The sequence below is a fragment of the Zalophus californianus genome, chromosome 2 (genome assembly GCF_009762305.2).
Source record: "Zalophus californianus isolate mZalCal1 chromosome 2, mZalCal1.pri.v2, whole genome shotgun sequence".
Lineage (NCBI taxonomy): Eukaryota > Metazoa > Chordata > Mammalia > Carnivora > Otariidae > Zalophus > Zalophus californianus.
Window position 1 is genome coordinate 168,205,367 of NC_045596.1, and position 27,957 is coordinate 168,233,323.

The following is a 27,957-nucleotide window of genomic DNA, read 5'->3' on the forward strand; positions in this document are numbered from 1 at the left end:
CACCTGCCGCACAGCCTGCGTAGCATCACCTGGGCGTGGGGGAGCATCATTCTGAACCCTGAGATGGCCATGCTCTCCCTTAGTTCCTTGGCATCAGTCTGGGCCGTGGGCAGGTGTATTCTAGATCCCATTGCTAGCTGGGTTTTCCCATCCTGTCCTCCACCCCACACACTAGCACACATTGCCAACAGCTCTCATAAAGGGGAAGAAAAACCGATTCGGGTGTGAGATGGGGAGGAGAGAGAAGCAAGTCCCCGAAAACAGGGCCTCCTCGAGCATCCACCCCGTCTCCCCTCCCTTCGCTTTCCTCCTCTCATCCTCCCTTCCAAGTAAATGAGTCCCGTGCCCTCCCGGTTTGTGTGTAAAGCGGACGCGACAGAGAAAGACCTGTCAGACCTGATCTCAGAAATGGAGATGATGAAGATGATCGGGAAGCACAAGAACATCATCAACCTGCTGGGGGCCTGCACACAGGACGGTAGGCGCTAAGCTAGTCCAGCTCTCCCGTGCCGGCCAGGCCAGCATAGGGCCTCAGCCGAGAACCTGGGCCTCCCACTTGGATAACAGTGTCTGTCGGGGAGAAGATAGTAACAGTGACCAGGCATCTCAGCGACGCTCAGGGAATGGGGTTAAGAGGAGAGGCCACTTCAGCAGTAGCTGGAGTTACTTCTCGGGGTCTGGCGTTCATCTTAGAAGACAGGTATCTAGATGCATACACATAGGGTGGGTGGAACCAGGTGAGTCACTGTGGCCTAAATTAGGGCTCCCCACCCCCACCCCCAGGTTTGCTCGGGAACTTCCTGGAGTATGCTGGGAAGAAACCTTTCCCTAGCTTTCTTGGGGTAGTGGAGTGAATTTCCCAGGCTCCCTAAAGGTGCACTTAGGCCTGGGGAACAAACACGTGGTGTGTGGTTGGGGGTGGGGCTCCCTGGGGGTGAAGCTAAGCCCCTGCCTGCCCACCGATGGCCCGTCTGTCCCCGTACTCCCAGGCCCTTTGTACGTCATCGTGGAGTACGCCTCCAAAGGCAACCTACGGGAGTACCTACAGGCTCGGAGGCCTCCTGGGCTGGAGTACTGTTACAACCCCAGTCACAACCCAGAGGAGCAGCTCTCCTCCAAGGACCTGGTATCCTGCGCCTATCAGGTGGCCCGGGGCATGGAGTATCTCGCCTCCAAGAAGGTATGGCTCCTGAGGGTTCCCCTGGGTGAAGTCGGGGTGGGAACAGAGCCTCCCTTGTCCTCCGGTTTATGACTTTGCATCGTCTGGGAGCATTGGAGACATCTGGAGCACCGCCTGCCTGTGCTGTCTCAGGCTCTCAGGGGCGTCAGAGTGCAGAAAGTCCGCTCAGACTGGGGACGGTTCAGGTCTGTGCATTGCCACTCTCCGGGCAGCCCCAGGCAGCTACTTCTAGATCTCCAAATACGAAGAAAGAATGATAAGCCCTATGTTGTGGCTTGGTTATGGGGCACAATGAAGTCCTGTGTGACGGTGTGAAGTTCAGTGTTGGTGCTCGGATAAACGGAGGCTGCGTTTGAGCCCCAGCCCAGTGCGGATGTGCTGCAGCTGGGGGCCAGCGCTTGAGAGCACCCACCTCCCCCGACTGGACAGATGCATCCAGGTTCAGACTACCTGGGTGCAGATCCAGAGCTATGAGTTAGGAGGAGTGCAAGGGAGCCACACACAGAGGGTTTGCTACGGTGATTCAAGGGCCTGGAGCTGGAGGTGCTCGAATGGCTGGCTTTGAAGTGTCAGAGAGGGACCTGGAAAGGTCGAGGGGTAGTGGTGTGGCAGGAGGAGGCACGAGTGCTGGATCAGCGGCCCTGGGGCAGGCTGACGGCGGGCGGCCCCTCACCTGCGTCCTATCTCCTCTGCCTGCAGTGCATACACCGAGACCTGGCCGCCAGGAACGTGCTGGTGACCGAGGACAACGTGATGAAGATCGCAGACTTCGGCCTCGCGAGGGACATTCACCACATCGACTACTATAAAAAGACAACCAACGTAAGTGCTGAGGACAGAACCGGCCTCAGGTCCTCCGCTCAGGACTCCACTGGGCTTTCTCCTACTTCCGTCTCCGGGCTGGGACCCAGCACCGGTGGCCTTGCTTGAGAGACGGTGTGGTGGGACGAGCCGAGCATGCGTCGTCCTCCCCATGTCCAGTCGTATGGGTGCCCCCCGCTTGTCCCCCCATCGCCCGGGCCTGGGCTACCCCCAATCTCCCTCATGCCGCTTACAGGGCCGGCTGCCTGTGAAGTGGATGGCCCCCGAGGCCTTGTTTGACCGGATCTACACCCACCAGAGTGACGTGTGAGTTTGAAAGAGGCAATTGCCAGGGATACGTGGGATAGAAGATTCCAGCACAGTAGAGTCCGGCGTGCCCCTTGAGATGGACAGGGGTCTCCTTCCCTCTCAGAGAGAATCAAACAAAACATTGGATGTGTCCCCCTCCTTTGTTCACTCGGTAGAGGTTGAAAGGCCAGTGTGAGCTCCAGCACTAGCCCCCGTTTTCCCCGTAAGCGTCTGTGCTGGGGGAGGGTGGGGTCAGGCTGATACCCTGGGGGGGGGTCAGGATGACGCGCTGGGGGGGTCAGGATGATGCGCTGGGGATGACACGCGGGGGGGGTCAGGATGACGCGCTGGGGATGACGCACTGGGGGGTCAGGATGACGCGCTGGGGATGACACGCGGGGGGGTCAGGATGACGCGCTGGGGATGACGCACTGGGGGGGGTCAGGATGACGCGCTGGGGGGGTCAGGATGATGCGCTGGGGGGGGTCAGGATGATGCGCTGGGGATGACGCACTGGGGGGGGTCAGGATGACGCACTGGGGGGGGTCAGGATGACGCGCTGGGGGGGGTCAGGATGACGCGCTGGGGATGACACGCGGGGGGGGTCAGGATGACGCGCTGGGGATGACGCACTGGGGGGGTCAGGATGACGCGCTGGGGAGGGTCAGGATGACGCGCTGGGGGGGTCAGGATGACGCGCTGGGGATGACGCGCTGGGGGGGGTCAGGATGACGCGCTGGGGAGGGTCAGGATGACGCGCTGGGGGGGTCAGGATGATACCCTGGGGGGGGTCAGGATGACGCGCTGAGGGGGGTCAGGATGACGCGCTGGGGATGACGCGCTGGGGAGGGTCAGGATGACGCGCTGGGGGGGTCAGGATGATACCCTGGGGGGGGTCAGGATGACGCGCTGGGGATGACGCGCTGGGGAGGGTCAGGATGACGCGCTGGGGGGGTCAGGATGATACCCTGGGGGGGGGGTCAGGATGACGCGCTGGGGAGGGTCAGGATGACGCGCTGAGGGGGGTCAGGATGACGCGCTGGGGGGGTCAGGATGATACCCTGGGGGGGGTCAGGATGACGCGCTGGGGATGACACGCTGGGGGGGTCAGGATGACGCGCTGGGGATGACGCGCTGAGGGGGGTCAGGATGATACCCTGGGGGGGGGTCAGGATGATGCGCTGGGGATGACGCGCTGCGGGGGTCAGGATGATACCCTGGGGGGGTCAGGATGACGCACTGGGGAGGGGGTGGAAAGGACTCTAGGCTGGCCTGGCTCTGTGCCCATAAGACCCGGTGGCTCTGTGCTCCTCCACAGCTGGTCTTTTGGGGTGCTCCTGTGGGAAATCTTCACTCTGGGAGGCTCCCCATATCCTGGCGTGCCTGTGGAGGAGCTTTTCAAGCTGCTGAAGGAGGGTCATCGGATGGACAAGCCCAGTAACTGCACCAATGAGCTGTAAGCATGGGAAGACACCTGAGGTCCTGGGCCAGGTCCTGGGGGAAGAACGGAAGGAGAAAGGGGTTTAGCTTGATAAAGCAGCCCTGCCTGGTCCTTCCTGCCCTAACTCGACAATCCTCTCCCAGGTACATGATGATGCGGGATTGCTGGCATGCAGTACCCTCTCAGAGACCTACCTTCAAGCAGCTGGTGGAAGACCTGGACCGCATTGTGGCCTTGACCTCCAACCAGGTGAGGCTATCCTAGCCTAGACCTTCAGTCACCGTCCACGAGGCGCACCTCTGTGAGTGAGCACTGCCGCGGGGCGGAGAGTACCGGACCTTTTGTCTCTCCTTGCACAGGAGTACCTGGACCTGTCCGTGCCCCTGGACCAGTACTCTCCGAGCTTTCCTGACACCCGAAGCTCCACCTGCTCCTCAGGGGAGGATTCTGTCTTCTCTCATGAGCCGTTGCCCGAGGAGCCCTGTCTGCCCCGACACCCAGCCCAGCTTGCCAATGGCGGACTCAAACGACGCTGACTAGCACCCCCGCCCCCCGTGCCCAGACTCCATCATCCACTGTATCCCTCACCCCCCACCCCTCCCTGCGAGACTCGCTGCCTTCCCCTTTGCCCCTTTCGTGCCGGCAGGAGCCAGCTGCCTTACCTGAGGCCTTCACCCCACGGAGTTCACCTCTCTTCCTCCTTCTCCTCACAACCTGCTTGTGTGAGAGAGGAGCAGAGAGGCAGGTACTTGCTCATGGCCACTTTGTCCGCTCCCCCTTGTTGGACCAAGACCCCTCCCCACCACCTCGGAGCAGTGCCTGGAGGGCTGGGGAGTGGGAGATGAGCAGGCATGCGGGCAAGAGCTGACCCGAGCTTTCCTGTGTTGGTTTTGTCTGCTTCGGGGACCTGTAAGCCCGTTCTCTGGGGGCGGGGGCCTTGTCCTCAGGGCTGCAGCCATAGCTGGGGGGGGGGGGGGGGGAGGTCAAGTGCTCCGGGCCTCGGCTGAGGGCAGCCTCTACCCCAGATAGATGGTGCCAGTGGCTTATTAATTCCGATACTAATTTGCTTTGCTGACCAAATACCTGGTACCAGAGGATGGGGAGGCAAAGGCTGGGAGCAGTGTCGTGGCCCTGGGGCTCAGCCCCAAACTGGGGGCTTTGTACATAGCTATGAAGAAAACACAAAGTGTATAAATCTGAGTATATATTTACATGTCTTTTTAAAAGGGTCGTTACCAGAGATTTACCCACTGGGTAAGATGCTCCTGGTGGCTGGGAGGCATCAGTTGCTATATATTAAAAACAAAGAAAAAAGAAAAAAAAAAAGGAAAATGTTTTTAAAAAGGTCATATATTTTTTGCTACTTTTGCTGTTTTATTTTTTTAAATTATGTTCTAAACCTATTTTCAGTTTAGGTCCCTCAATAAAAATTGCTGCTGCTTCATTTTTATATGGGCTGTGTGACAGGGGACAAGGGAGAGAATGTCAGCTGGAAAGGAGTGAGCCTCGTGGGCCCTGGGGCTATGTCTGTCCCCGAGGGCGCCCCAGCTCCCTGCACTTCCCTCGCAACTGCTCCCCCTCAGGTCCTGCCCCGGGACCTCCTCCGGGACAAACCTACCTCTCCGATGCTTTTTGGAAAGGCAGGAGGAGACGACTGTGTGCGGTGGGCAGAAACCTCAGTGCGCCCGAGGCTCTGGGCCCCTAGCCAAGGCTCCGCAGCCCTCAACCACAGATTGTTTCCTCAGAGGAAACTGGTGGGGTTGGGTGGGGTGGGAGGGTCAGAAGGGGGGCTGGGGGCCTACCTGGGAATAGCCAAAGGGTAGAGCTCGAGGGATTTAAAAGGAAAGCTACGGATTACGGGACCCAGGGCCTGCAGAAACTCAAACCCAGATACGCATCTCCTCCTTCACGTGGGTGCGGTTTTGTCCGTACTTCTATGTGAGGGAAAACTTGTCACGTAAGATCAGTTTGACGTCCAGGCCCCTTGCTTCATGTCTCCCAGCTTACTCTGGTCATGCTTCTCCCTCCCCCCCACCCCACCATCCTTCCTGTGTCTGTGACCAGACTTCATGTGTTAGAACTATCGCAGATCTTGGCTTCCTATAGTTCTTCCAGGACAAACTCCACCCCATCCCCCAGGAAAGGGGAAAAATTCTCTGAATGTTTGGTGTTTGGCTGCTTGGAAATTTTCTTTCTCTGCCACCTGCTGGTGATCACTGCACTCAACACGTGGATTCCCTCCTCAGAACCTCAGCCCTGGAATTGCGAGTACTCCGTCCCCGCCCCTAAAGCTTACTCTTTGCGGGATTACTGCGAAATACAGAAGAAAGTCGGATTCGCTTTCATTTCTGCAGGGCAAACAGGATTGCTGCTTTAAGTTTCCTTTCTGAGCTAGCTATTTGGGGGGGGCAGCTGCAGTGTTGGCCGCTGTTGTAAAGTTCTCTCTTATCCTTGTGTCTCTCTGTAAATATGCGTCTGTCAACATATTACAGTTTGTGTTTGTGTTTAAAGAAGGCATAACTTGGTGAACAGAGCCAGGAAATGAATTTCTGCTCTTAAAATCATTTGCTTTGAGACCTTAGAGTGGTGTCTTTCCTTGTAAAATACTGACGCTCACTCCCTCCTCAGCTCTCCCTTGAAGCAATGTTGTGTGAGTGGATGGAGGATCTATAAAGCGCTTTTAACATGCCTTCGGGAAAGGTGCTGGAGAACTACAAGGCACTGTTACTATAACCGTGATGTCCTTGCTGTTACTACTCCGATCGCCCACAAATTTCCCCAGAGACTGAGCTGGCTGTCAAATAAAAGATAGTAAAATTGACCTGAGGGAAAATGAAATGGCCATTTTACTTAGATAACCAGATTGGGTCTCCTGAGGAAAGGAATCCAGTTTATCTAATGAAGACGTCGTGCTGTCAAGGCACTGAATCTGTCTGGTTTCGGAGGGTTAAAAGATTAGGGCCTGGGATCATCACACCATTAATCAATACTGCCTTTCCACCTTATTTCTAATTGCCATAGACTGGGGATCATCAGTCCCTTGGCACCACTAATGTACTGTATTGATCCTCAAGTAAGAAAGATTGAACCCCAGATGAAGCAAGAAATCTGTCTCCATGACAGTGAAGCCGCTGTGCCTGTCAGCCGCCACGGGGGGGCGCCAGCAGGCCAAGGTCTCTGTCAACGTCCGCGGGGGCGGGGATGATGCGCCAATCTGCTTCGGAGCTCCATTAGTCTGACCTTACCTACTGTGAACTAACTGGTGGTGACTGGGAAATCTTTAGCCTGGGCTTTAGCGTTACAGCGTATTTATTTGATGTCACCAACGTGACTGGTATTGTAATGACTGAAGTATAGACTTAGACGTGGCACAGGTGTGGGGTCCATAAATGCCAAGCTCCACCAACACCTCCGTGTTGTAGCAAAACTCTTACGTGTGAGATGCAGGCCAAATCTGACATCACCACTGAGGCCTGATTTTAGAAGCTGCCTAAAACCACACCCAGTGAGGAGATGAGTAGTTGGCACAGCGAAGGCCTAGGCATCTGCAAGGAAGGAGAAAGCTCTGTAGCAAGCTGGCGTAGCCCCCCACCCCACTCCTCAGCTGGGGAGAGCCAGGGAGACGGAAGGTCAGCAAGAACCCAGCTGTTCAGGAAGATTCAGTCTGGGGCAAGTTCTCTCCAGGTTGGCACCTAAGAGCACTCAGGGCCACGTATATGACACTGCCTCCCAGATGTTTGTGTTGGAGCATAAAAGTGACATTTAATGAACATGCTGCCAACAATGGCCTCGTCTCTTGTTACTCATGGAGGGCTGGGGTTGGTGGTGTGCTGGAGCTGATGGTGCACACCTCTTCCTGACTCTTCAGTGACCTGTTGGCAGCTTGAAGTCAAATGCTACCAATCAGGACACTTCCTGTCCCCCAACCAGAGCTGGTAATCGTTTACCAGAACACCACTATCTCGGTTTCAGCACGGGCCTAGATGTAACAAACCTATAGAGCCCAACAGCCAAGAGCTCTAGGTGATGAGACCAAAGAGACATCCTAGACTTCTCTGAGCTACTATCCTAAGAATGGGAAGAGGGGTATGTCCAGTGTCTTAGATGCCTAGATGTAGAAAAAAGTGGGTGAGGGCCAGCTGGGGCCAGAAGTGACCAGGGGCCCCTTGCCCCAACCATTCCCACTCTGCCTTGTAAGGAAAACCAGAACTGTAGAACAGCCCAGTAGTACTTAATGAATCATTCAGCAAAAACAGGATTGAACAAGTTAAGTAGCTAAGCCCTTGCCCACATTCAACACTTGAAATGTGAGCTAATTAAAATAAACACCCATCATTTTAAAAATGGGAGGATTTATTGTGAATCACCTTGCTAGGCCAATGGCGAGATCCACTGAATGCTGCGTAGTAGGGATTCATCATTCTCGAGGAACTGGAGTTCGTTAGCAGGCCAGGGTCGGGCTTTTCCTCAAGGTGGAGAGGAGGCTTAAAAAACATTGTAAAGTACAGATCCTTGCTGGGAAGCGCCAACGACAGTCCTCCCTTGGGTGACCCCAGAGAGGGAGACTGGGGTTGCGCTTGGCTTAAATGACTCCGCTCTAACTGCTTTCAATTTCACAGCGAGCAGAGAAGACCCAATTTCATCACCCACAAGCCAAAATATCTTCTTTCTAAGCACTGCCCAAGGGAAGAGGGCTGTTGGTCAGCTGCATGGCAATGTATTATGTTAAGTTTTCTCAGGACTGACCATCCTGAAAACACCGAACATAAGGATCTGAACATAATACTCTACTTGGTCACAAAAGGGATTCTATCAGACTTTAAGCACCCCGATGACTAACAAATGGTGTTTGTGAAAGACAAACATCAGGAAAACATACACCCAGCACAGACAAATGGTTAAGTCCTAAACCCTTAATTATGTTTCCTGGCAAAATGGTGGCTAATGAAAGGCCCGCGTGCTGGAGTAGTGGCAGCCTCCCAGATCCTGCAGCCTCCGCAGGCCCCAAGGTGGGGGGGGCCTCCCAACAGCCAAGCACCAGCCAGGCCTTGCTGATCACCAGTCTGCCAAGCTCCCCGTTTTCTTCTCCCCAAAGCTGCTGCTTCTTCAGGTCCAGAAAGGCATTACTGGGGCGTACCTCCATTCCATCCCATTAAGGTGCTTTGCTTCCAGGGCACTAGTCCTACTGATGGATCCCTGAAAAAGTTAGGTGGTCTCACAACAGTTTTGGAGTTTCCCAGTCCTTACGGGGGAATCTAAGGTGCCAGGCTGATTCCATTATGAAAAGAAAAAAAAAAATTCCTCCCTTAAAGGACATACACAGGAATACGAAGCTGTTCAAAAATAACATGGGGAGGGGGCTTTACACACAGTTTGGTGGGATGACATCATGGTACAGAGGAAGTTGGCTTTGCAATTATATTTCTAAATGGTCTGAACTTAGTCTCACTGCTGACATCATCTGGAACGGTTACAAGGCCTCAAAGGCCTGCCCCAAGGACGACATGGCTGATCCTCTGCTTAAACCAGACACAGAGCGTCTTAGCTGGGCAGTCCTGTATGGATGCCACCACTGGGGGCAGGAAGCTGACAACAGTGAGCTTCATCCTCCGCTGGTCCTTATGCTCCTTTTGAACTCGCCTTGCTGTTCTGCGTTGTCTTTTGTGATTTGGCCTGGAGTGTCTAGGTACAAGACGTAAGGACTTTAGGCACTGCCCACAGTGAGATGTGGAAGCTCCTCAGGAGTCCCTTTTCTATTTTCTTAATCAAATAATGACAGACCACAAAGTCAAATCCAAGTATGCAACTCACCTCGATAATAAAAATTAAGACGACCTGCCAGCAAGGACCCTAGGAGTCCACCCCTGGGCATCTGCGTGTTAGCCAGCTCTCTTCCTCGGCCCTCAGGGGCCAGTAGAGCCGGTCAAACTCTCCCATGACCCCCCTGCCCCAAATTCTTTCATCCAAACGGGAAAAGCGGATAGATAAGTAATTTCTTATTTACATACATTTCTCCTAAGATTTAAATTGCTTTCCTGCTAGTATTTCCTGACATTTGAAGCCTGTGTGAAACACACAACATATGGGGACTATTTCCATCTGGCACAAAAGAAAATAAGAATCTGCCTATATTGCAATTAGCTTCTAGACTTCACATGTTTAGGCCTCATCCACGCCTGCATTGGTTGATAAGTTGGGGTTTTTTTGGGGGGGAGGTTTGCTTTTGGATAATTGAGTTTTAAAAAATGTAGTGGTTATAAAACGACAAAAGTTCAGCCTACAACTTCCTGTTTGGATGACAGGAAGAAGCGTGCGGTGTTTTGCAATAGTAACAACTCTAGATTCTCACTGCCCTTAAAAATAACTAGAGATGAAATGTGTTCTTTTTTCAGATACTTACAGCTTCTTTAGCAGAAGTGATGGGTCCTTTAGGTAATGGGATAGGCGTTGATGGTGTTATGGGAGATGAGGGAACGGGTGGCAGCTGTATAAATTCTTCATCCTTGAACAGCAAAATTGAGAGTTGGGTTACTGATTTAAAACAAAATGGGTATTAGATCTATAGTCACACTGCCGTGACCACCAGGAGCGTGAAACAACCACATCTTCCGGCACAGGGTTCAAGAGGCTAAATCTGGAACCTAATTACATAGAGCCAAATGTTGACCTTTTTAAGAAACAGATCTGATAGTACAATAAATAGTCCTGATTAAATAACACCATTGTATTGAAATTCAGTTTCGCTAAGAGAGTTAAAAATGGATAAATTAACTTATTTTCATTTTTAAACCTAATTAATCAAATGAAAAGTAAAAATCTAACCTTAGTTCCCTTCAGTGAAGGTGCTAAATCCACCAGCGTCTCTTTAGATTCAGGAGAAGTATGTGATTCCACAGGAATATCTGGTTTTGGAGACTAAGAAGATAAGTATTTTATAAGAACATCAGCTTTCTGCTATTCCTGAAACTCAAAAGCATTTTTACAGTAGTTAATGCTTTCTAGCACAACTTGCTTTCCACTCACTAAATCCCTAACTTCTTCCAACTATGCCCTATAGGAGAACGTATGAAATATGTCCCTGAAGGAACAACTTAGTATTATTTATCTTGGAGTTTTGAGCTCCCTACATACAAAAGTTGCACTCTAATGAGATTCTAGTATTAAAACTCCTCGGTCTGGGCGCTTGGCTAGCTCAGTCGGTGGAGCATGCAACTCTTGGTCTCAGGGTTGTGAGTTCGAGTCCAGTGTTGGGTGTAGAGATTACTTAAAAAATAAATTAAAAAAAAAGTCCTCAGCCATTAATAAGCTCCTGATTTGCCAATTCTAGTCCTGTTTTCAGTCTGACAAAAGAAGGTTGCCTTTTCTCAATTACTCATCAGCTTCTAATAGCACTGATATAACCTACTCAAAATTAACATCTTTATCATTTTTGGTATCTAATAATAAATAAGTTTGTCTGATTTATTAAAATGTAGGTGCTGCTTAATAGAAGCTCCTGCAACATGAGGAAAATGGAAGATACGGTATTTTGAGAATAGCTGGCTAACCTATCTTCAAGAATTATAATTAGATTTGAAAAGTAAATATGTCACTGCTCTTTGGAACTAAGTAATTGCTTTGTGTACTTGGGAGGGAAAAGAGCTACATATATCCAAAATTAAAGTATATTTAACTTGATGTCTGTAAATTCTTTACTGAACCTAGCATGCTACTTATTCTCATTTTGTATATATGGAAAAAGGAAGTTTTAAAACATGGTTTTAAAAAAAAAGCAACCAATAAAATGCCTAGGAGCTTGTCATTTTGTCCTTAATTTCTAGGTCTTTTTTTTTTTAAGATTTTTTATTTATTCATTTGAGACAGAGAGATACAGAGAGAGAGAGAGAGAGAGCATGAGCAGGGGGAGAGGCAGAGGGAGAGGGAGAAGCAGACTCCCCCTTAATTTCTAGGTCTTTCTCAAACATTCCAAAAAGCAACATCTGGCTAAAGTGTTTATGCCCCTCTAGAATAATTCCGAGAACACAAATTTAGCTCTGAGATATTGTGCTACTCCAAGATTTCCTTGCTCCTGAGAGCAGTCTGAGAATGACAAATTTGGTCTGTCTTAAAGACCAAAGATAGAGTAAGAACCAGGTAGGCTGCCTTTTAGAAGATGGTCTGGGTTCCAAAATTCCTCCCACTCTCCCTAGAATCCTTCCCAAAGCCCAAATCTGATTAGTCTCTGGAAATGTGGAAAGGCAAAGCACAAGGGTGTTCCCTGGAGTACATTTGTCATGCTAGACTTCATATCATTTCCCTTGGCTTATCCAAGGAATCACTAGCATAACTAAATTAAAAATGATGGGTCCCCACTTCAGAGAACTTAGTTTCATCTACTAAACCACATGTGCAGCATCTTCCACAATGGTCTCTCCTTTCTCACTCATGCAGATTCTGACTTAGACATGAAGCCACAAAGTAGAGAAGTGAGAGGCCCCTTCTGACCAGAGCAAGATGCTCTAGTGATTGGGCTAATCCTGGGTTTTTTGGTAAAATGCCAGGAGGGGAAAAAAAAGGCTGCTGAATTAAAGGCAACAAAAAATGATTAAGGAAAGGAGTGGAAGAAAGACAAAAAGTTTATATTCTAGATTGGCCTTTCACCGCTTCAAAATTAATAGGAATCTGGACAAATGAAATAGACACGAAAGAAGAGGAACCACTCAGTTTCAGAAGAGCAAGAGTCTGCTAATGAAGGCTAAATAGTTAAGGAGAAAGAATAAACTGGATTCCTAAATCAAGCTGGAACAGACAGTAAGAGCCCTATAGCTAGAGTTAGTTTTAGCAATTTTAATTTTTTTATGGAATTTTTTAAAGATTTTAAAGTGCACTGGACCAAATGCCAAAAGATATTCCAAAAGAAATGTCTACCTTAACTGCAAGAGGAAATAAGACATTTGTGGAGAGGCCCCAGTTAAGGAAATCTAGACCCCGGGCACTCACCTCCCCGCTTACTGGTATTTCAATGGGCTTTGGCTTCACATCTATCAGGTAGAAGGTTCGTGACAGAAGCAACAGAGAAGGAGGGACGTTCTCCTTCAGGTGGAGGTCCTGCCACTGGAGAATGGAAGGAGAATAAAACAGGACAGAACCCCAGCATGTTAGAACTGGACATGACCCACCGTCACCGACTGCTTCCCTGGTTTCACAGCTTCCCCAGGCACATGCTGGGAACCAGCAGCAGGACAAGGATGAGAACACTCGTCTCCTGGCTTCGGCACCAGTGGCTGTAGCCTGCATCCCCCCTCACAAAAGTGGGATCCTCTGAGTTGGAGAGGGAGAGTTCCGGTCACCTCTCAAACCGACTGTGGATCAAAGGAGCTAAGTATCTTCTCTTAGACACAGAGCAGATAAGGGGAAAGACTAAGACTCACTCATAACCAAAGAAATAAACATTAAAATGAGAATGAGTGTAATTTTCAAGTATCAAACTGGCCAAACTTTTAAAAAAATAAATACATAGATATATACATAGATGATAGATGATAGATAGATAGATGGATAATACCTGACAAAAGACAAAATTCAAGAAGTAAATAAAATATAATCAGTAACAATAAGCCTGCCTTCTACTCCTATCCTTTAACTACCCTGTTTCCCTCCCTAGAAGCAACCACTGTTACCAGTTCCTTATACAATCTTCAGAGATATCCTGTGCATATACGAACACACGTTTGTATGTTTTTTATCTTCACATAAAGGGCGATATATACACACTGTTCTGTCCTTTGCTTTTCTTCACTGAAATGTCTTGGACATTGATTCATACCCGTAGCTGTAGAGCTGCCTCCTTTTTAACCATCTGTAAACGATTCCATTGTTGCACGGAAAGGCCATAATTTGATTATTCTCCTATTTATGAACTTTAGGCTGTTTCCAATCTTTTGCTATTATAAATGGTGCTGCAGTGGATAATCTTTTTTTTTTTTTTAAAGATTTTATTTATTTGACAGAGAGGGACACAGCGAGAGAGGGAACACAAGCAAGGGGAGTGGGAGAGGGAGAAGCAGGCTTCCCGAGGAGCAGGGAGCCCGATGCGGGGCTTGATCCTGGGAACCCGGGATCATGACCTGAGCCGAAGGCAGACGTTTAACAACTGAGCCACCCAGGCACCCCTGCAATGGATAATCTTATAGATATGTCATATTGCACAAGTGAAATTTCTAGCTCAAAATGAATACATTTTTAAATTTTAAATTTTGAAAGATTCCATGGAGGTTTTTATCAGCAATGCATGAGTGCCCCTCTCCCCAACCCTCAACAACACAGTGTGTTATCAAACTGATCTTTGCCAATGTAACAGGTGAATGTGACATCTCATAGTTTTAATTTATCTTATTATGAAGTTAAGATGTTTCATATGATTATCATCTTAGAGTTTCCTTTCTATGAAATGCCTGCCTGTATCCTAACAGGAATTTCTGAATAATACATAGTGCCGAATATCATATTGTTGGATTAGTATCCTCACTCCTTGGTGGGAAAAATGATACACTCTTCCAAGAAAGCTATTGGACAGTATGAACCCACTTAATGCTCTATGTTCAAGAAGTAAATGATTTTAAGAACCTTTCTCTATAATGTGTTCATCTTCCAGCAGAGCAGGTCCAACAGCTAAAAGGAAATAGCTACCTGACATGGTTTCAAAGTCACAACAGTGGCTCCTATTCCAAAATAATTTGTGTATACTTTATAGCATTTCTTACAGTTGCAAGAATGAGAATTTTAATAGGAGTTACTGCTTTGTTTGAAAACACTGATGCTCTGGGGTGCCTGTGACTCCGTCGGTCAAGCGTCCGACTCTTGGTTTTGGCTCGGGTCATGATCTCATGGGTCGTGGGATCAAGGTGGGAGCCCCACCTTGAGCCCCACATCTAGCTCCGTGCTCAGCGGGGAGTCTGCTTAAGATTCTCTCCCCTGCCCCTCCCCCAACTCATGTGTGCACATGTTCTCTCTCTAAAATAATCTTGAAAAAAAAAAGATTTGATGCTCTTAGTTAAAATATGTTGTCAGTGGGAAAATATTAAACATCTGTTGCCAAAGCTAACACTTTGCATTGGCTTGGGGTACTAATTGGAAAGTAGTCCCAGGTGAGCCCTCAGGGCAAGGCTCAGACCTCCAGATGGATTCATACACGACAGGCCTTGGATTTGAGGTTTTGTCTGGGGCCCTTAAAATACCTGGAGTATGCAAAATTCTAAGGTGGTCCCAAGATTCCTGGTCCCTAGTGTACCCACACCTTCTCCCAGTTATTCAGACACGAATCTAGGTGCTGCCGTGAGGGATTTTGCAGAAATAATTAGGGTTGCGAGTCAGTAGATCTGAAAGCAGGAAGTTATCTGAGTAGGTCTCACCTAATCACGTGAAGCCTTTAAATCTGGAGCCAGAGGTCAAAAAGGGGAAGTCTGAGATGTGAAGCCTTTGGGAGGCCTCGTGTGTGAGAAGGTCTCTCCTTTGCTGGCTTTGCAGATGGACGGGGCCTAGAGGTGAGGAATGCAGGGGGCCTGCAGGGCTGAGGAGCCTGGGGCTGACAGCCAGTGAGGAAATGGGACCTCAGTCCTACAGCTGCAAGAAACTAAACTCAGCCAACAAACTGAATCAGCCTGGAAATGGAGACTTCCCCCAGAGCCTCCAGATAAAACACAGCCTGCACTTCTGACAGAACTTGTAAGCTAATAAACCACTAAGTTTGTTGTAGTTGTTTAAGCAGCAATAGATTCGAAGGGGTACATGCACCCTGATGTTTATAGCAGCATTATCAATAATAACCAAATTATGGAAAGAGCCCAGATGTCCATCAACTGATGAATGGATAAAGATGTGGTGTGTGTGTATACACACACACACACACACACACACACACACACAAATGGAATATTACTCAGCCATCAGAAAGAATGCAGTGACATGGATGGAGGTGGAGTGTATTATACTAAGTGAAATAAGTCAGAGAAAGACAAACACCCTATGATCTCACTCATGTGGAATTTAACAAAGAAAACAGATGAACATACAGGAAGGGGGAGAAAGGAGAGAGAGAAACAAACCATAAGGGACTCTTAAGGATAGAGAACAAACTGAGGGTTGTTGGAGGGAGGTGGGAGGCCGGATGGGCTAGATGGGGGATGGGTCTGAGGGGGGCACTTGTTGTGACGAGCACTGGGTATTGTACGTCAGTGATGAATCACTGAATTCTACGCCAGAAACCAATATTGCAGTGTATGTCAAGTAAGTGAAATTTAAACTTAAAAAAGAAAGAAAACTAATAGAGTACCCTGTCTCCATCAAAAATAAATCTAGCTTCTTCAGCATCCCACCGCTCAATTAAAGAAGGCAAATTAGGTGGGATGGCTCGCCTGAAAAGTAGAAATCACAGTGAGGTCTACAAATTGCAGGGGACAGAGTTCTAGTGAAAAGGGCCCAGGAAAGCTGCAACTTGCCTCTGTGAGCTGCTGTCTCAGTTGTTCCTCAGTGAGACCCAGGGATCTCATCCCCCGGGCCCTGCAGGCAGCTTGCAGTTCTGACACGCTCAAAGCACTCACCCCTTCTCTGGCAATTACCTGAAAGCAACGTAAGGAATGGCATTGGATCTCCTGGTTCCAGTTTTACTGAATCCTACATTCCAACAAATCAGGGGCAACACCAAATCTGATGCTTTCACATCGGATTGTCCTCTCGCTGACTAAAGGGGCAGCAGCTGAAAATGAGGGGAATCCTGCCAACCGGTATTAATAATATCAGAAGTAGTCATGTAACTCCTCCCCAACACTTTGTCACCAGAGTGATCCTCTTCCCTCTTGATGTGCCTTTCCCCTTCATGGCAGCTTCAGGATTCACTAGAAAATATCCCACTTGAGAAGCTTCCAGTGTACCATTAGCTGGATGTCCCAGGATCGCTCTTCCCCTACCAACCCCCTACCTCCATCTGGGAATGGCCCTAACTCGGGTCCACCAAATTCGCTCGATACATAACACGGTTTCTGCTTGGTGTGACCCAAAACTAGGGTACTTCTGGGACCAGTTTTGTTTATTCCAAAATTCTGAAAGCAACAGCTGAAATCTAAATGAGACCACAGGGATCATGCTTTCTCAGTTCCGGGAATCCTGCTCCCTCAGGCAGAATGCTCTAAAGCAGCTGATTCTGACTCAAGAAACATTCTTTCCATTTTTTAAGGAGTCTAATTAGTAGTTATGATGCCTTTCCTCCATCGGATGTTTAGGCTCGGCTCTCCCTCCCTGCATTACGCCTTGCCACCCCTCCTTATCAGGCCAACTCACCCAGCAGAATATTTACTTTGGCACCAGCTCTGAGGAAGGGGAGCTGAGGTGTGAGAGTAGAGCACTGTCCTTAGCAATGGAAGACTTAGGAACCTCCTGGGGGCTGTTCCTTCCTAGTGGGTCCTAACTGATGTAGATTACTAAATCACTAACTGCTTATGAGGGCATTCTCCAGAAAATGCGTCAGAGTACGACAAACAACTCCTAAAATGAGTAATCTGGGTTCAGATTGTCATGGTAATGATTGTTTAAACCACTCAATGGTTTGCCAGAACCCATCTACGAGCAGATCTAGGAGAAGATACTGCACTTTATCACAAAGCCACCCTAAGGGATCTCCCAAGCCTTGCTAATTCCCCATGGCTACAGTTCAGCTCTTACTTCATCATCTCCTTTTATGGACTTTAGTTTCATCAGAAGTTGAAAGCGGAGCAAATTGTTGGTTCCAAAGGACTGCAACTCTAGAAGCTTGCAGAGGGCAACCAGCTGAGGTCGATCTAGGTGCTCCAGGGTTAGCTGATCTTCAAATAGCTTGGAAAAGCGAACTATCTCCTTTGTGCTGGGCTTGTGGCCTGTCTGGACCTAGGCAGTGGGACAAAGATGCTAATTAAAATGTATTTCATAGGGCTCCGGGGGTGGCTCAGTCGGTGGAGCATTTGGCTCAGGTCATGATCTCATGGGTCGTGGGATGGAGCCCCACTTTGGGCTCCGAGCTCAGAGGGGAGTCTGCTTGAGACTCTCTCTCCCTCTCCCTCTGCCCCTCCCCCCCACACACTTACACTCTCTCCCTCTCTAAAGTAAATAAATAGATCTTTTTTAAAAATTATAAAATGTATTTCTTAGTTCAACTTTCCCTGTAGACTATTTGAAAGACATATCAAAGCATATTTACAGACTCTATCTTATGTCTGGAAATAGGCCCTGTGGTACCAAGAGGCATCAAGAAGTCTGTCCAAGTCAGCCTAAGTCAACTGAAAAATCAGGAGTAGTTCAAAAGTTTGGCTCTAAATCTACAGTTCTTTCCAAAAAGTTATCAACGTCTTCAGTACACGACTGCTTTAAGGTAGGTTTTTCCACACACTACTATAAATGTTTGCAGTATTGTATGTGTATAACTCAGATATTTGCAAAGTCAGAGACTGTGAACAATTTGGAAGATCCATGATGACCTGAATTTTTCATATAACCACCAGCCTAGAAGTTGTTTCGTGTTACACAAGAGACTGACACCTGTTTGACATAGGATGAGAACTGTACGGAGGCATCTCCCAGCTTGGCCCTGTTCCTCCTTGCCATTTCTGTAATCGTTTCTTGAAGAAATTTTGCTAGTTCCAACTTTGCAGCCATTTTCTTTTTCTGTTTTTCCTCCTTAATAACAGAAGAGGAGAAAGTTAATCAATCCTTCATGATTACAGCCTCATAGATAAAGATGAGAGGAAAAGAATTGTCACTTTGTTATTGTTCATCCCTATTTTGCATGTTAATATTATTTTCAGACCTAGTTAAATGGGTTTTGTGAAAACCAGAACAAATAAAAAGTAGCCTCTATTTGCAACTTGACTCCTTAATTTTACCTTTTATTTCTTACTAATACAATGACCATAATTATTTGATAGATCTAAAATATCCCCTCAGTGGAAGGCTTTGTCATTATTTAGAATGAGATACTATCTCTTAGCCTGGTATAAACCATCTAGGCTGCTAGTTGAGCCAGCCCCTGGTCCCAGAGTGGTCCCAGATTTTGTGTGGGCCACAAACAAAGAAAACTAGGACATTAACTCTATGCTAGAGTAGCATATAGCTTCAGTACAAAACAGATACAATTAATTATAATATACCGACCTAAGTGTTATAACAGATCTGAACAAAGCACTACACAAAAGAGAATTAAATGTACATTCTTTTTTTTTTTTTTTTTTTTTTTTTAAGCAATCTCTACTCCCAAGGTGGGGCTTGAGTCCTGAGATCAGGAGTTGCATGCTCTACCGACTGAGCCAGCCAGGTGTTGGCTAAAATGTATACTCTTAAGACACGATGTGAACGCGTACTTCTAAATCCTCATTCATTATCAGAAATGCCGTGTGGTAGCATTTTCAAAATAACCAGTCAGGGGCGCCTGGGTGGCACAGTCAGTTAAGCATCCGACTCTTGGTTTCGGCTCAGGTCGTGATCTCAGGGTCGTGAGACTGAGCCCTGCATCAGGCTCCATGCTCTGTGCAGAGTCCGCCTGGGATTCTCTCTCCCTCTCCCTCTGCCCCTGTGGCTCATGTGCTTGCTCGCTCTCTCTGTCTCTCTCTCAAATAGATAAATCTTTAAAAAAATAATAACCATGGTCAGGACTCAGGGGGATGGAGAGGAATAGGCTTCTCTCTCCATTTTTTTTTAAGTTGCCCAAGGGATTCTAATGATCAGTCAATCATAGCAATCATGAATTTTCAGAAAAATCTTAAAAGACTCAACCAAAAAAAAAAAAAAAATCCCACAACGGCGATGGCAATACCATCATTAGAACCCACTTAGTCATCCATTCCCCACATCCATATCCATCCATCTATTCATTTATTTATTGAGGATCTACCTTGTACTAGGTGCTGGGGATAAAATGAGCGAAAACAGATAAGAATTCCTGCCCTCATGGGACTTCTGGTCTAATGGGAAAGACAAACATTAGTGACTAATGATAATCCAGTAATTCCACAAATTACAGTATAGCAGATAAGTACTACAAAAGAGAAACGCATGGGTGCTCTGATCTGATGTAAATACAAAGTCCTGCTTCCTCCCACTCTACCTCCTACAACCTCCTCCCCTCCACCACACCTCTCTCTCTCTCATTTTCTCATTTGTTTTAGTCCATGGGAAAGAAAGAGAGAGAACGTATTTTCTGAAACTGTGGCCATGGTGTGTATGTATTATATCTGGGGAATGAGCAGCGTTGAGGAAAGAGGAATCTTTAGATAAATCACGTCCTTTATTCCCCCCATCTTCCTGCATTCACGAACACATTCCTTGGAATCCCATGGTATTAACTCTAGGTCCTGATTACCTTACATGTAAGTAAACTAAACCAGTGCCAGTCAGATATTGCAATTTGATTCTACCCTTTACATGTGTCTCTAATGTATCTTCAAATTTTTATTCCTAATGCCGCTTTCATAATTTAATCCTTTCTCTCCTGCGCTGCTGTAAGAAGAGCATGCCAGCCAATTTCCCTCCTTTGGTTCTGCCCTCGTCAATTCTTTTAGCTAGCAATACCATTTTTTTCTAAAATCCAGATCTAACCGTATTACCCACCCTCTGCTTAAATTTACATTCCATTATTCACCCTGGTCAAAAGCAAAGTCTAAATTCCTTAGAGTGGAGGACACTTTCCAACCTGACCCCAACACATCACTTTTGTCTCATCTCCCACCATTGACCCCCTTGTATTCCCTGCTCCAACCACAAAGAGGCGCTCAGTGTCTCAGATTATGTGATACTCTTTCACACAAGTAAGCCATTTTAAATGCTATTCTTTCTATCCAGAAAGCCTTTCAAATGCTGTGGCAAACTTCTACCACTCTTCTAGTCTTGGCTGCATAGTTACCTCTTCTAGGAAACATTTCCCAATCCGATTTAAGAGTGGTCCTGTTTGTCCTCCCATCACGTGTTCGTGCCTTCAGACCTCTGTCCAGTGGAGGGGCACAGAATGGAAAGAACAAAGGGACCACCTTAGTTTTCCCAGCCCGTCACCCTCACAGTGACCATCCAGTGAGGACCCTCTTCTCCAGAACTACTCTCAAGCATGAAAGGGTCTGTCTGGCTAAATCATGCCTACTGTTCAACTAGTCACTGCAATAACAGTTGATTTTTGTTTTCTTTATTTTTTAATGGTTAGAAACAAGTTAAAATTCAATGGAAATGGGGATTGTTTTTTCAACAAATGATGCTAGGGAAACTTGGGTATCCACATGCAAAAAAGGAAAAAAAAATGAATATTAACCCTGATGTTCCACCTCTCACCAAAATTCACTCAAAATGGATCACAGACTTAAATTTAAAACACAGAACTATAAAACTTCTAGAAGAAAATGTAGGAGGGGTGCCTGGCTAGCTCAGTCAGTAGAGCATGGGACTCTTGATCTCAGGGTCGTTGAGTTCAAACCACACGTTGGGTGTGGAGCCTACTTAAAATTAAGAAAAAAGAAAATGTAGGAGAAAATCTAGGTGACTTTGAATTTGGCAGTGAGTTGTTAGATACAACACCAAAAGTACAATCCAAAAACAAAAACAACTGAAAACTTGTATTTGATTAAAATAAAAAAACATTAGCTCTGTGAAAGACAGTTAAGAGAATGGACAAGCCACAGGCTGGGAGAAAATATTTGCAAGACACATATCTGCTAAAGGACTTGTATCCAAATACACTAAGAACTTCTAACAATTAGAAAATGAACAACTCCATTAAAAAGTGGGCAAAAAAACAGATACATCCCCAAAGAAGATATACAGGTGGCGAATAAACATATGAAAAGATGCTCAATATCATACATCATCAGAGAATTGCAAACTAAAATAACAATGAGATATCACTTCACACCTATAAGAATGGCTGATATTCAAAGCACTGACAATACTGAATGCTGATGAAGATACAGAGCTTTAGGAACTCTCATTGCTGGTGGGAATGAAAAATGGTACAGAGACTTAGGAAGACAGTTATTTTTTTACCAAACTAAACATAGTCTTACCATATGATCCAGTAATTGCTTTCCTATGTATTTAGGAATCCAAATGAGTTGAAAGCTTATGATCATAAAAAAAAAAAACCTGCACACAGATCTTTATAGCAGCTTTATTCATGATTGTCAAAAACTGGAGTCAACTACAATACCCTTCAACAGGTGAATAAACAACCTGTGGCACATCCATACAATGAACTATTATGCAGTGATAGAAAGAAATGATCCATAAAAGGACTACACACTATGATCCCAACTATATGACATTCTGGAAAAGGCAGGTCTGTGGAGACAGTGGTTGCCATTGTTTGGGGGAGGTAGGAGGAACAACAGATGATGCACAGGGCATTTTTAGGGCAGTGAAACTATTCTGTATGATGGGGTGATGGTAGATACCATGACATTATGCATTTTTCAAAACCCATAGAACAGTACAACACAAAGAATGGAGTCTAATGTAAAGTATGAGATTTAATTAATAATATCTCGATATTGGTTCTTTAATTGCAACAAATAGATCACACAAATGCAAGACATTAATAATAGGGAAAATGGGGGGAGTATCTGGGGACCCTCTATACTTTCTGCTCAATTTTTCTATAAATTTAAAAACTAATGAACAGAGTCCATTAATTTTTTTTTAAGTTAAAAAATCCTACATACCTTTTTGGATTCACTTTCAAAAGTTGATGGCAACATCTCTGGGAAGAATTTCAGAAATGCTGGTAATAAGAATTCCATGAAGGGTACAATTATGAACACCATAAATGGAACCAGGCGGAAGAAATCAGCACAAGTCCTCAAGAGCTAAAGAATTAAATGCATAGGCAGTATTCATTATTTTAGGACATGCCCCAAACAAAAATGTGAAACCAAAAAAGCCTGCCTTGGTTCTTAAAGTGTTAAAAACCCTAGACAGATTTTCTGCAGCTTTGTATAAAATGGAGAGGTAGGGTTTTCCTCTTTACCATCGCTCTGAAGTAACATCTATGGGATACCTTCAAGGAAATCTATGACAAGCAAAACATATTGCTGACATCATCTATTGTTAGCTTTCATCTATGTCAGGGGTCTGTACTTTAATAGCATCGTGTCTGTTAAAGACTGATTTTTCAAATGCATATACTTAATATATTAACAGTAGTTTCTATTGCGGGTCCACAGATCAAATTTGAAGCTTCTCAATTCCTTGGGGAGATTAGAAAACACAATTATAATCATTTTATAGGCAAATATGCACAAATCTCAAAAATCTTGCCTAAAGTTGCACAGTAAGTCTGTTTCCGACAAATAAGAAACTCTGGTTCTCACCATCAGTTACTATTCCTACTTTGGGATTTTTAGGATGAATTTTCACGTGAGTTTAAAACTTGGTTGCCAAATAGTTCATTTTCACTTTACATTTTCTTTCTCAAATATGATCCTTGCCTACCCTTCGTCTCTCTCGTCTGGTCAGCACCTGCCCATGCAACAGCCTCCAAACCATTCTGGCAGCAACTTTGGTGTCAATCCATAGCAAGTAGAATCCATTGTAATAATATTTAAGTTCATCCATAAATCTTTGTCTATAAGATTGCTTTTCTTCCTTAATCTTCATGCCATGTCCTTTTGTGGGCTGAGGGCTTGTCACCTGGGGCTTTTTCGGGGTTTGCTCCAGCTGAGGTTTACCAGGGACCTCCTGTAACCAGCAAGTTGATGTGTGTAACTTTTGTATTATTCTAGTTCGTAAGTGAAGTATTTTATTGCCTGACTGATTAGGATAGGAGTACTTCTTGCTTACACAGTTCTTCATGTATGTTTTATTTAAATGGCAATCTGGCAAGTGAAGAAATGCAAATGATGGGGAATAAGAAGAGCTGGTAGGATGGACAAAATAGCTAGGGAATCTGGAATAAAGAGCAACATCCTCTTAGTTGAGCACATACTATTACAAATTTAAAAACAAAAGAAATAAATCTTTTAATATTTATAATGTTTTAAAAGCAGATGATATTCATAAACAAATGAAATATAACTTTTTACCCCAGTTGAAGAACAGTGTGCTTTATGGTTGAATGATAGACTCTATGAGAAATATTAATGTTAATTCCTAAAAATAACTGCTATGTTACAAGTTAGAAACTCTACAACTATTCCTGCACAGGGGTCATGCTAATCTTCTCTGTATTGTTCCAACTTTAGTATATGCTCTGCTGACGTGAGCACGAACGTCTGTAACTATTAAAAATCTAACAGCAAACATTTTTTCACCAGCGGTTGTGTTTGAAAGTGTTGTCTTTACTATCATAAAACGGGTGGAACGCTTGTGTCTTTGGTTACTCTGCTGACAGTAGGAATATTGCTTGAACAAAACACTTCATGGTCTCTGTGGGAATTAACCAAACACATAGTACTGATTTGTCTGTGTGGTGCCCATGGACTCCCTCAAATGAGAGGCATTTACGGCCCAAATGCCCTTCACCGACAATTCTTCAAGAATGTTAGGAATAAGAATTAGAATTGGGCACCCCAGCCAGGGATCTCTACCTTCTAGTTTTGCAACAGCTCAAAATCTTCAGTTAAATTAGCACATGAGAGTGTTTGAAAATAAAAATAAGACCCATCTAGGCAAAGAAAGTCCCTGGCAAAGACATTTCTTCTGGCAAAGAGAGGGCTTTTCCATTCTTTCAGACTGTTTTTGAAGCACACCAAGATAAAGCACTTTTTGAAGGGCCAAAAGGGAAAATGTACAATGTATCTGGCCCATAGTAAGTGCTCAGTGAATATTCTTTGGAATAAGTAAGTGATAACAGACCCTACGAGGGCAGGTATATGTCCTAGGACTGGCTTGTTTGCCAGCCATTTTACTCATTTTTCTGTCTGAGGGCCCCATGTAACATTCATTAGTTACAGAGGTGTCACCTTGAAACCATTACATCTTCTCTCTTCCCTGTGCCATACATCTAAAAATTACTCAGCCTGAGTTCTAAGGCATATAGAAAATCTGGGGTAAGTTTAAATACAATAAAATGTCAGCTTCCTAAAAACCAGTATAGTTAAAGCCAACAAAGCTTTCATTTGTTGTGGAACAAGCCTATCCTTTTACATATATCTTTTTCTAGAAGAAAGTTTATATAATGTTGCAGGGGAAGAGGGGATTCCACAGCTTACCTTGTTCGGGCAATAGCTAAGACTGTTTTATAACTGTAGAAGGCCATACTTATATTTGTCTCAACTAGTCAACATAGGAACCTAGACAGAAGGATTAAGTAAATAATTTAGTATTTTAAAAACACACCAATTATAAAGATACCAGGATTTCAGTGTTTACTATTGCAAAGGCAGAAAATTTCCATATTCCATTCAAGGTGTTAAACCTCTCTCAAGATCATTTCCAACGATCATGAATGTTTTCTCAGCTTGGATTTGAGAATGGTACTTTGAGATCCCAACAAGTAGAAATGATCTCTAACATCATGGTGCTCATGATGGTTATATGGTCTTCAAAGACTTTATTTCTGGTCAGTAACACCTAGTAACCTACTTGAATGGTTGCCAGGTATTTAAGAAGCTAAGCAATACAAACTTTTTTGTACCCTAAAAATACAGGTAGAATAAAATACCCTGGATTTGTTTCAGTTAGCTTTTTCCCATACTTGGCCAAGTTGCCCCAAACTTTTAAGATTGAAAGTAGGGGCACCTAGCTGGCTCAGTCACTAGAGCATTGGATTCTTTGATCTCAGGGTCATGAGTTCAAGCCCCACGTTGGGTACAGAGCCTACTTAAAAAAAAAAAAAGTACTAACTAACCACATTTATGTAGCAGTTAAGATACACATGGTACCTACTAATAATTCAAGTGGAGGTAAATCGGTTTCCTGTACTGGTGATTCTCCAAAGAGATCAAACTGAGCTACCTTTAAACAAGCTTTATCAAAACCTTTCTCCATCCTGTGGTCCTTTCCAGCCAAGGGCAGCAAGGTGTTTTGGTAGTATCTCTTTTAGCGTCTCCTGTGGCCCTTTTCAACCAAGGGCAGCAACGTGTTTTGGGAATATCTCGGCGTCAACTCTGCTTTCCTGCAGCTGGAAAAGGCGTAGACCAGGGTGCTCTCCTGGACGGAAACCTCAACCACAGAGCTGACATTTTGAACAGGAGTTCAAAGAATACTTCATAACATCTAAATCCAGGCTAAGGGCGGGCGGTCTCCTGCCGGAGGCATGCCACACCCGATCGGGCGGTTAACCTGCTCTCTGGCCCCTGGGCACCCCCCCCCCGCCGAAGCTGCGGGGAACCACTTCCTAGGCGGGGACTGCGGGAGCCCCGCCTGCGCCTTCGCGCCGCCCACGCCCACACGCGTGGGCCCCAGGCTCCCCGGGTTACCTTTGCTTCTCGCCCTTGACGACACAGGGGCAAAACGCGCGGTCGGCTTCCGCAGCCGGCGGCTTTTCTACGCGCAGTGTGTTGGTGGACTGTGTTTGCAGTACCCGGGTCTGGGGGTTGGGGGGGCGGTTCTTTGTGTTTGGGTGCGGGGATGGTGCAGGCACGCGGACAACCTTGTTGGCGATCCAGGTTTATGGAAGAAAGACAAGGAGAAGCCGGGCGCAGGGTACGGGAAAAGAAAGGAGGAAGCGAAGCACGGAAGGAGGGGAAATGGAGGTTGAACTCCAAAGTTGGGGGGCGGGCAGGGGCACGAGGTCAAGGGCTGAAGCGAGTGCGGTGGGGAACTAGAAGCTGTCGGGAAACCTGGGCGCTGATGGGAAGAGCAGGATGCGGAGAGAGCGGGCTCCGGAGGAAAAAAAGGCAGGCGAGATCCACCAAATAAATAACAGCCGGAGGACTTGGCCCGCCCACCCCTACCTCCTCGGGCTGGCTCCCCGGAACGGCTGCCTCAGCCCTCCAGTTCCTTCCCAAACCCCCCCTCCCCCAGCTCCCCAGCTCCCCAGCTAGAAGGGCCCCAGGCCAAGTCTCTATGGCTCCACCTCTTTCCTAACCCGTTACGTCACTCTGAGTGACGACACCACCCACCAATGAGCTCTCAGATTATGGGGAGGGAGGACGTCCTTCGCTGTGGCAGCCCTGGAGGCAGCCAAGGTCCGGTTCCCACCGGCGAAATGACCTCTCTATTGGGTTTAGTTTAAGCAGAGTCTGTGCTGCGGGAGGGGGCAAGAGTGACGTCTTTCCGCCTGTCTACACTCTCTGGGCTGTGGGCTAAGCTCCCCGAAAATCCTCATTGAAAGCTAGATTAAAGAACCTCTTACCCTACCGATAGCGTAATATGCCTGATAGTCGCCATGGTAACCATCTTAAAGTCACGAATTACATCACTTTGATGCACCACCCCCCCATCCACAACTGCTGGGGTTGGGATGGCGCGGAGAGCTCTGCGGAGAGGGAGTGGCAGAAAGGGCGGGAATGGTTAGGAAAACATCCCTTTCCTTTCTCCGGGGCCTAAGAGTGGAATGCTGTGAAATCTTCATATGGAAATCTGCATTCCACTAAAGTAATTTGCCTTATAAATGCCCTCTTAACAGGTATTGTTTATGATCAGTAGTTTGTGGAGAAATATCAACACTTAAGATGTATATTATAGTAACTGCAGTGACGTAGGTAGGCACTGCAGGTTTGGGGCACTTCAGTTCCTACGTTGGGTAACTGAGCCATCTTGGAAAAGTGGAAGATATAGAAATGTTCTCGCTCTCCTGTTATCTCTACCCATCCATTTCATCTGGCTCTAGAAGGAAAACAAAATTTTAGTGGCTCTACTTGGACTAACACCAGACAACAAGGAATCGTTTTCACAGGGAGAGTACTTCTCTTAACATGTGAGTTGACCAGAGACCTCACTCATCTAGGCTGCACATTTTAAGAATGAAAAATGGCGGGTATTTAATTTCAGGTTTGTTTTGTTTTGTTTTGTTGTTTTTAATGTAGACTGCTTTTAATCCACAAAGCATTTTTCAGCTAATAGCCAAATGGATCAACCATGTTAAATAGGCAGAACTTTTCAGTTTGGCCACTAGAGGGCCCTTTGTGCATGCCCTATGCCCGAGTTTCTACATAAAGGTTTCACTTAATGTTTTATGTTTACTAGAATTAACAAAATCTGCAAAGCTTTTGGTCTCTTTCCCTTTCCTCTCCTGAAAATTCCCGAAGGCAAACTTTGAGCTCTAAAAGTCCAGATAGTTACAATTTTCACATTAATTCTATAAATT

The 27,957-nt window shown here is 46.2% G+C and overlaps 2 protein-coding genes and 1 non-coding gene across 17 annotated transcripts in view; 1 reads left to right on the top strand and 2 right to left on the bottom strand.

The window, feature by feature from the left end:
• Positions 1–5,175, top strand: part of FGFR1 (fibroblast growth factor receptor 1) — a 48,159-nt gene extending 42,984 nt beyond the window's left edge. For all 9 annotated transcript variants that reach the window (XM_027597974.2, XM_027597976.2, XM_027597975.2 and 6 more), the window contains 7 exons: positions 368–478; positions 990–1,180; positions 1,880–2,002; positions 2,238–2,308; positions 3,609–3,746; positions 3,875–3,980; positions 4,091–5,175. In XM_027597974.2, the coding sequence (XP_027453775.1) occupies positions 368–478; positions 990–1,180; positions 1,880–2,002; positions 2,238–2,308; positions 3,609–3,746; positions 3,875–3,980; positions 4,091–4,267 (917 nt within the window). In that variant the 3' untranslated portion in view covers positions 4,268–5,175. The remainder of the gene's footprint in view (positions 1–367; positions 479–989; positions 1,181–1,879; positions 2,003–2,237; positions 2,309–3,608; positions 3,747–3,874; positions 3,981–4,090) is intronic.
• Positions 5,176–5,340: 165 nt separating this feature from the next.
• LETM2 (leucine zipper and EF-hand containing transmembrane protein 2) lies at positions 5,341–26,649 on the bottom strand. Of its 7 annotated transcripts, none has more exons than XM_027597986.2 (12): positions 26,126–26,649; positions 24,917–24,997; positions 23,199–23,652; positions 22,430–22,573; positions 18,276–18,413; positions 17,427–17,627; positions 16,208–16,327; positions 12,711–12,824; positions 10,554–10,646; positions 10,132–10,233; positions 8,099–8,215; positions 5,341–7,276 (listed from the first exon to the last, which is right to left on the bottom strand). In XM_027597986.2, the coding sequence occupies exons 2-12, from the start codon at positions 24,961–24,963 to the stop codon at positions 7,211–7,213; spliced, it is 1,596 nt and encodes a 531-aa protein (XP_027453787.1). In that variant the 5' UTR covers positions 24,964–24,997; positions 26,126–26,649; the 3' UTR covers positions 5,341–7,210. The 7 variants fall into 7 exon arrangements, 6 of the variants coding, with proteins under 6 accessions (XP_027453787.1, XP_027453785.1, XP_027453786.1 ...); XM_027597984.2 differs by lacking the exon at positions 26,126–26,649 and adding an exon at positions 25,662–26,077; XM_027597985.2 differs by lacking the exon at positions 26,126–26,649 and adding an exon at positions 25,593–26,077.
• On the bottom strand, positions 23,860–23,969 carry LOC113926095. The gene has a single exon (XR_003521175.1). It is a non-coding gene; the product is annotated as a U6 spliceosomal RNA (small nuclear RNA).
• Positions 26,650–27,957: the final 1,308 nt, after the last annotated feature.

Excerpts from the sequence above, each read along its gene's own strand:
- LETM2 (XM_027597986.2), bottom strand. The coding sequence starts at position 24,963 with ATGGCCTTCTACAGTTATAAAACAGTCTTAGCTATTGCCCGAACAAG. Across the intron at positions 23,653-24,916 it reads TTAGCTATTGCCCGAACAAG|ATTCCCTAGCTATTTTGTCC; the intron begins GTAAGCTGTGGA and ends TCTTTATTCCAG. Across the intron at positions 10,647-12,710 it reads AAATACCAGTAAGCGGGGAG|TCTCCAAAACCAGATATTCC; the intron begins GTGAGTGCCCGG and ends TTATCTTCTTAG.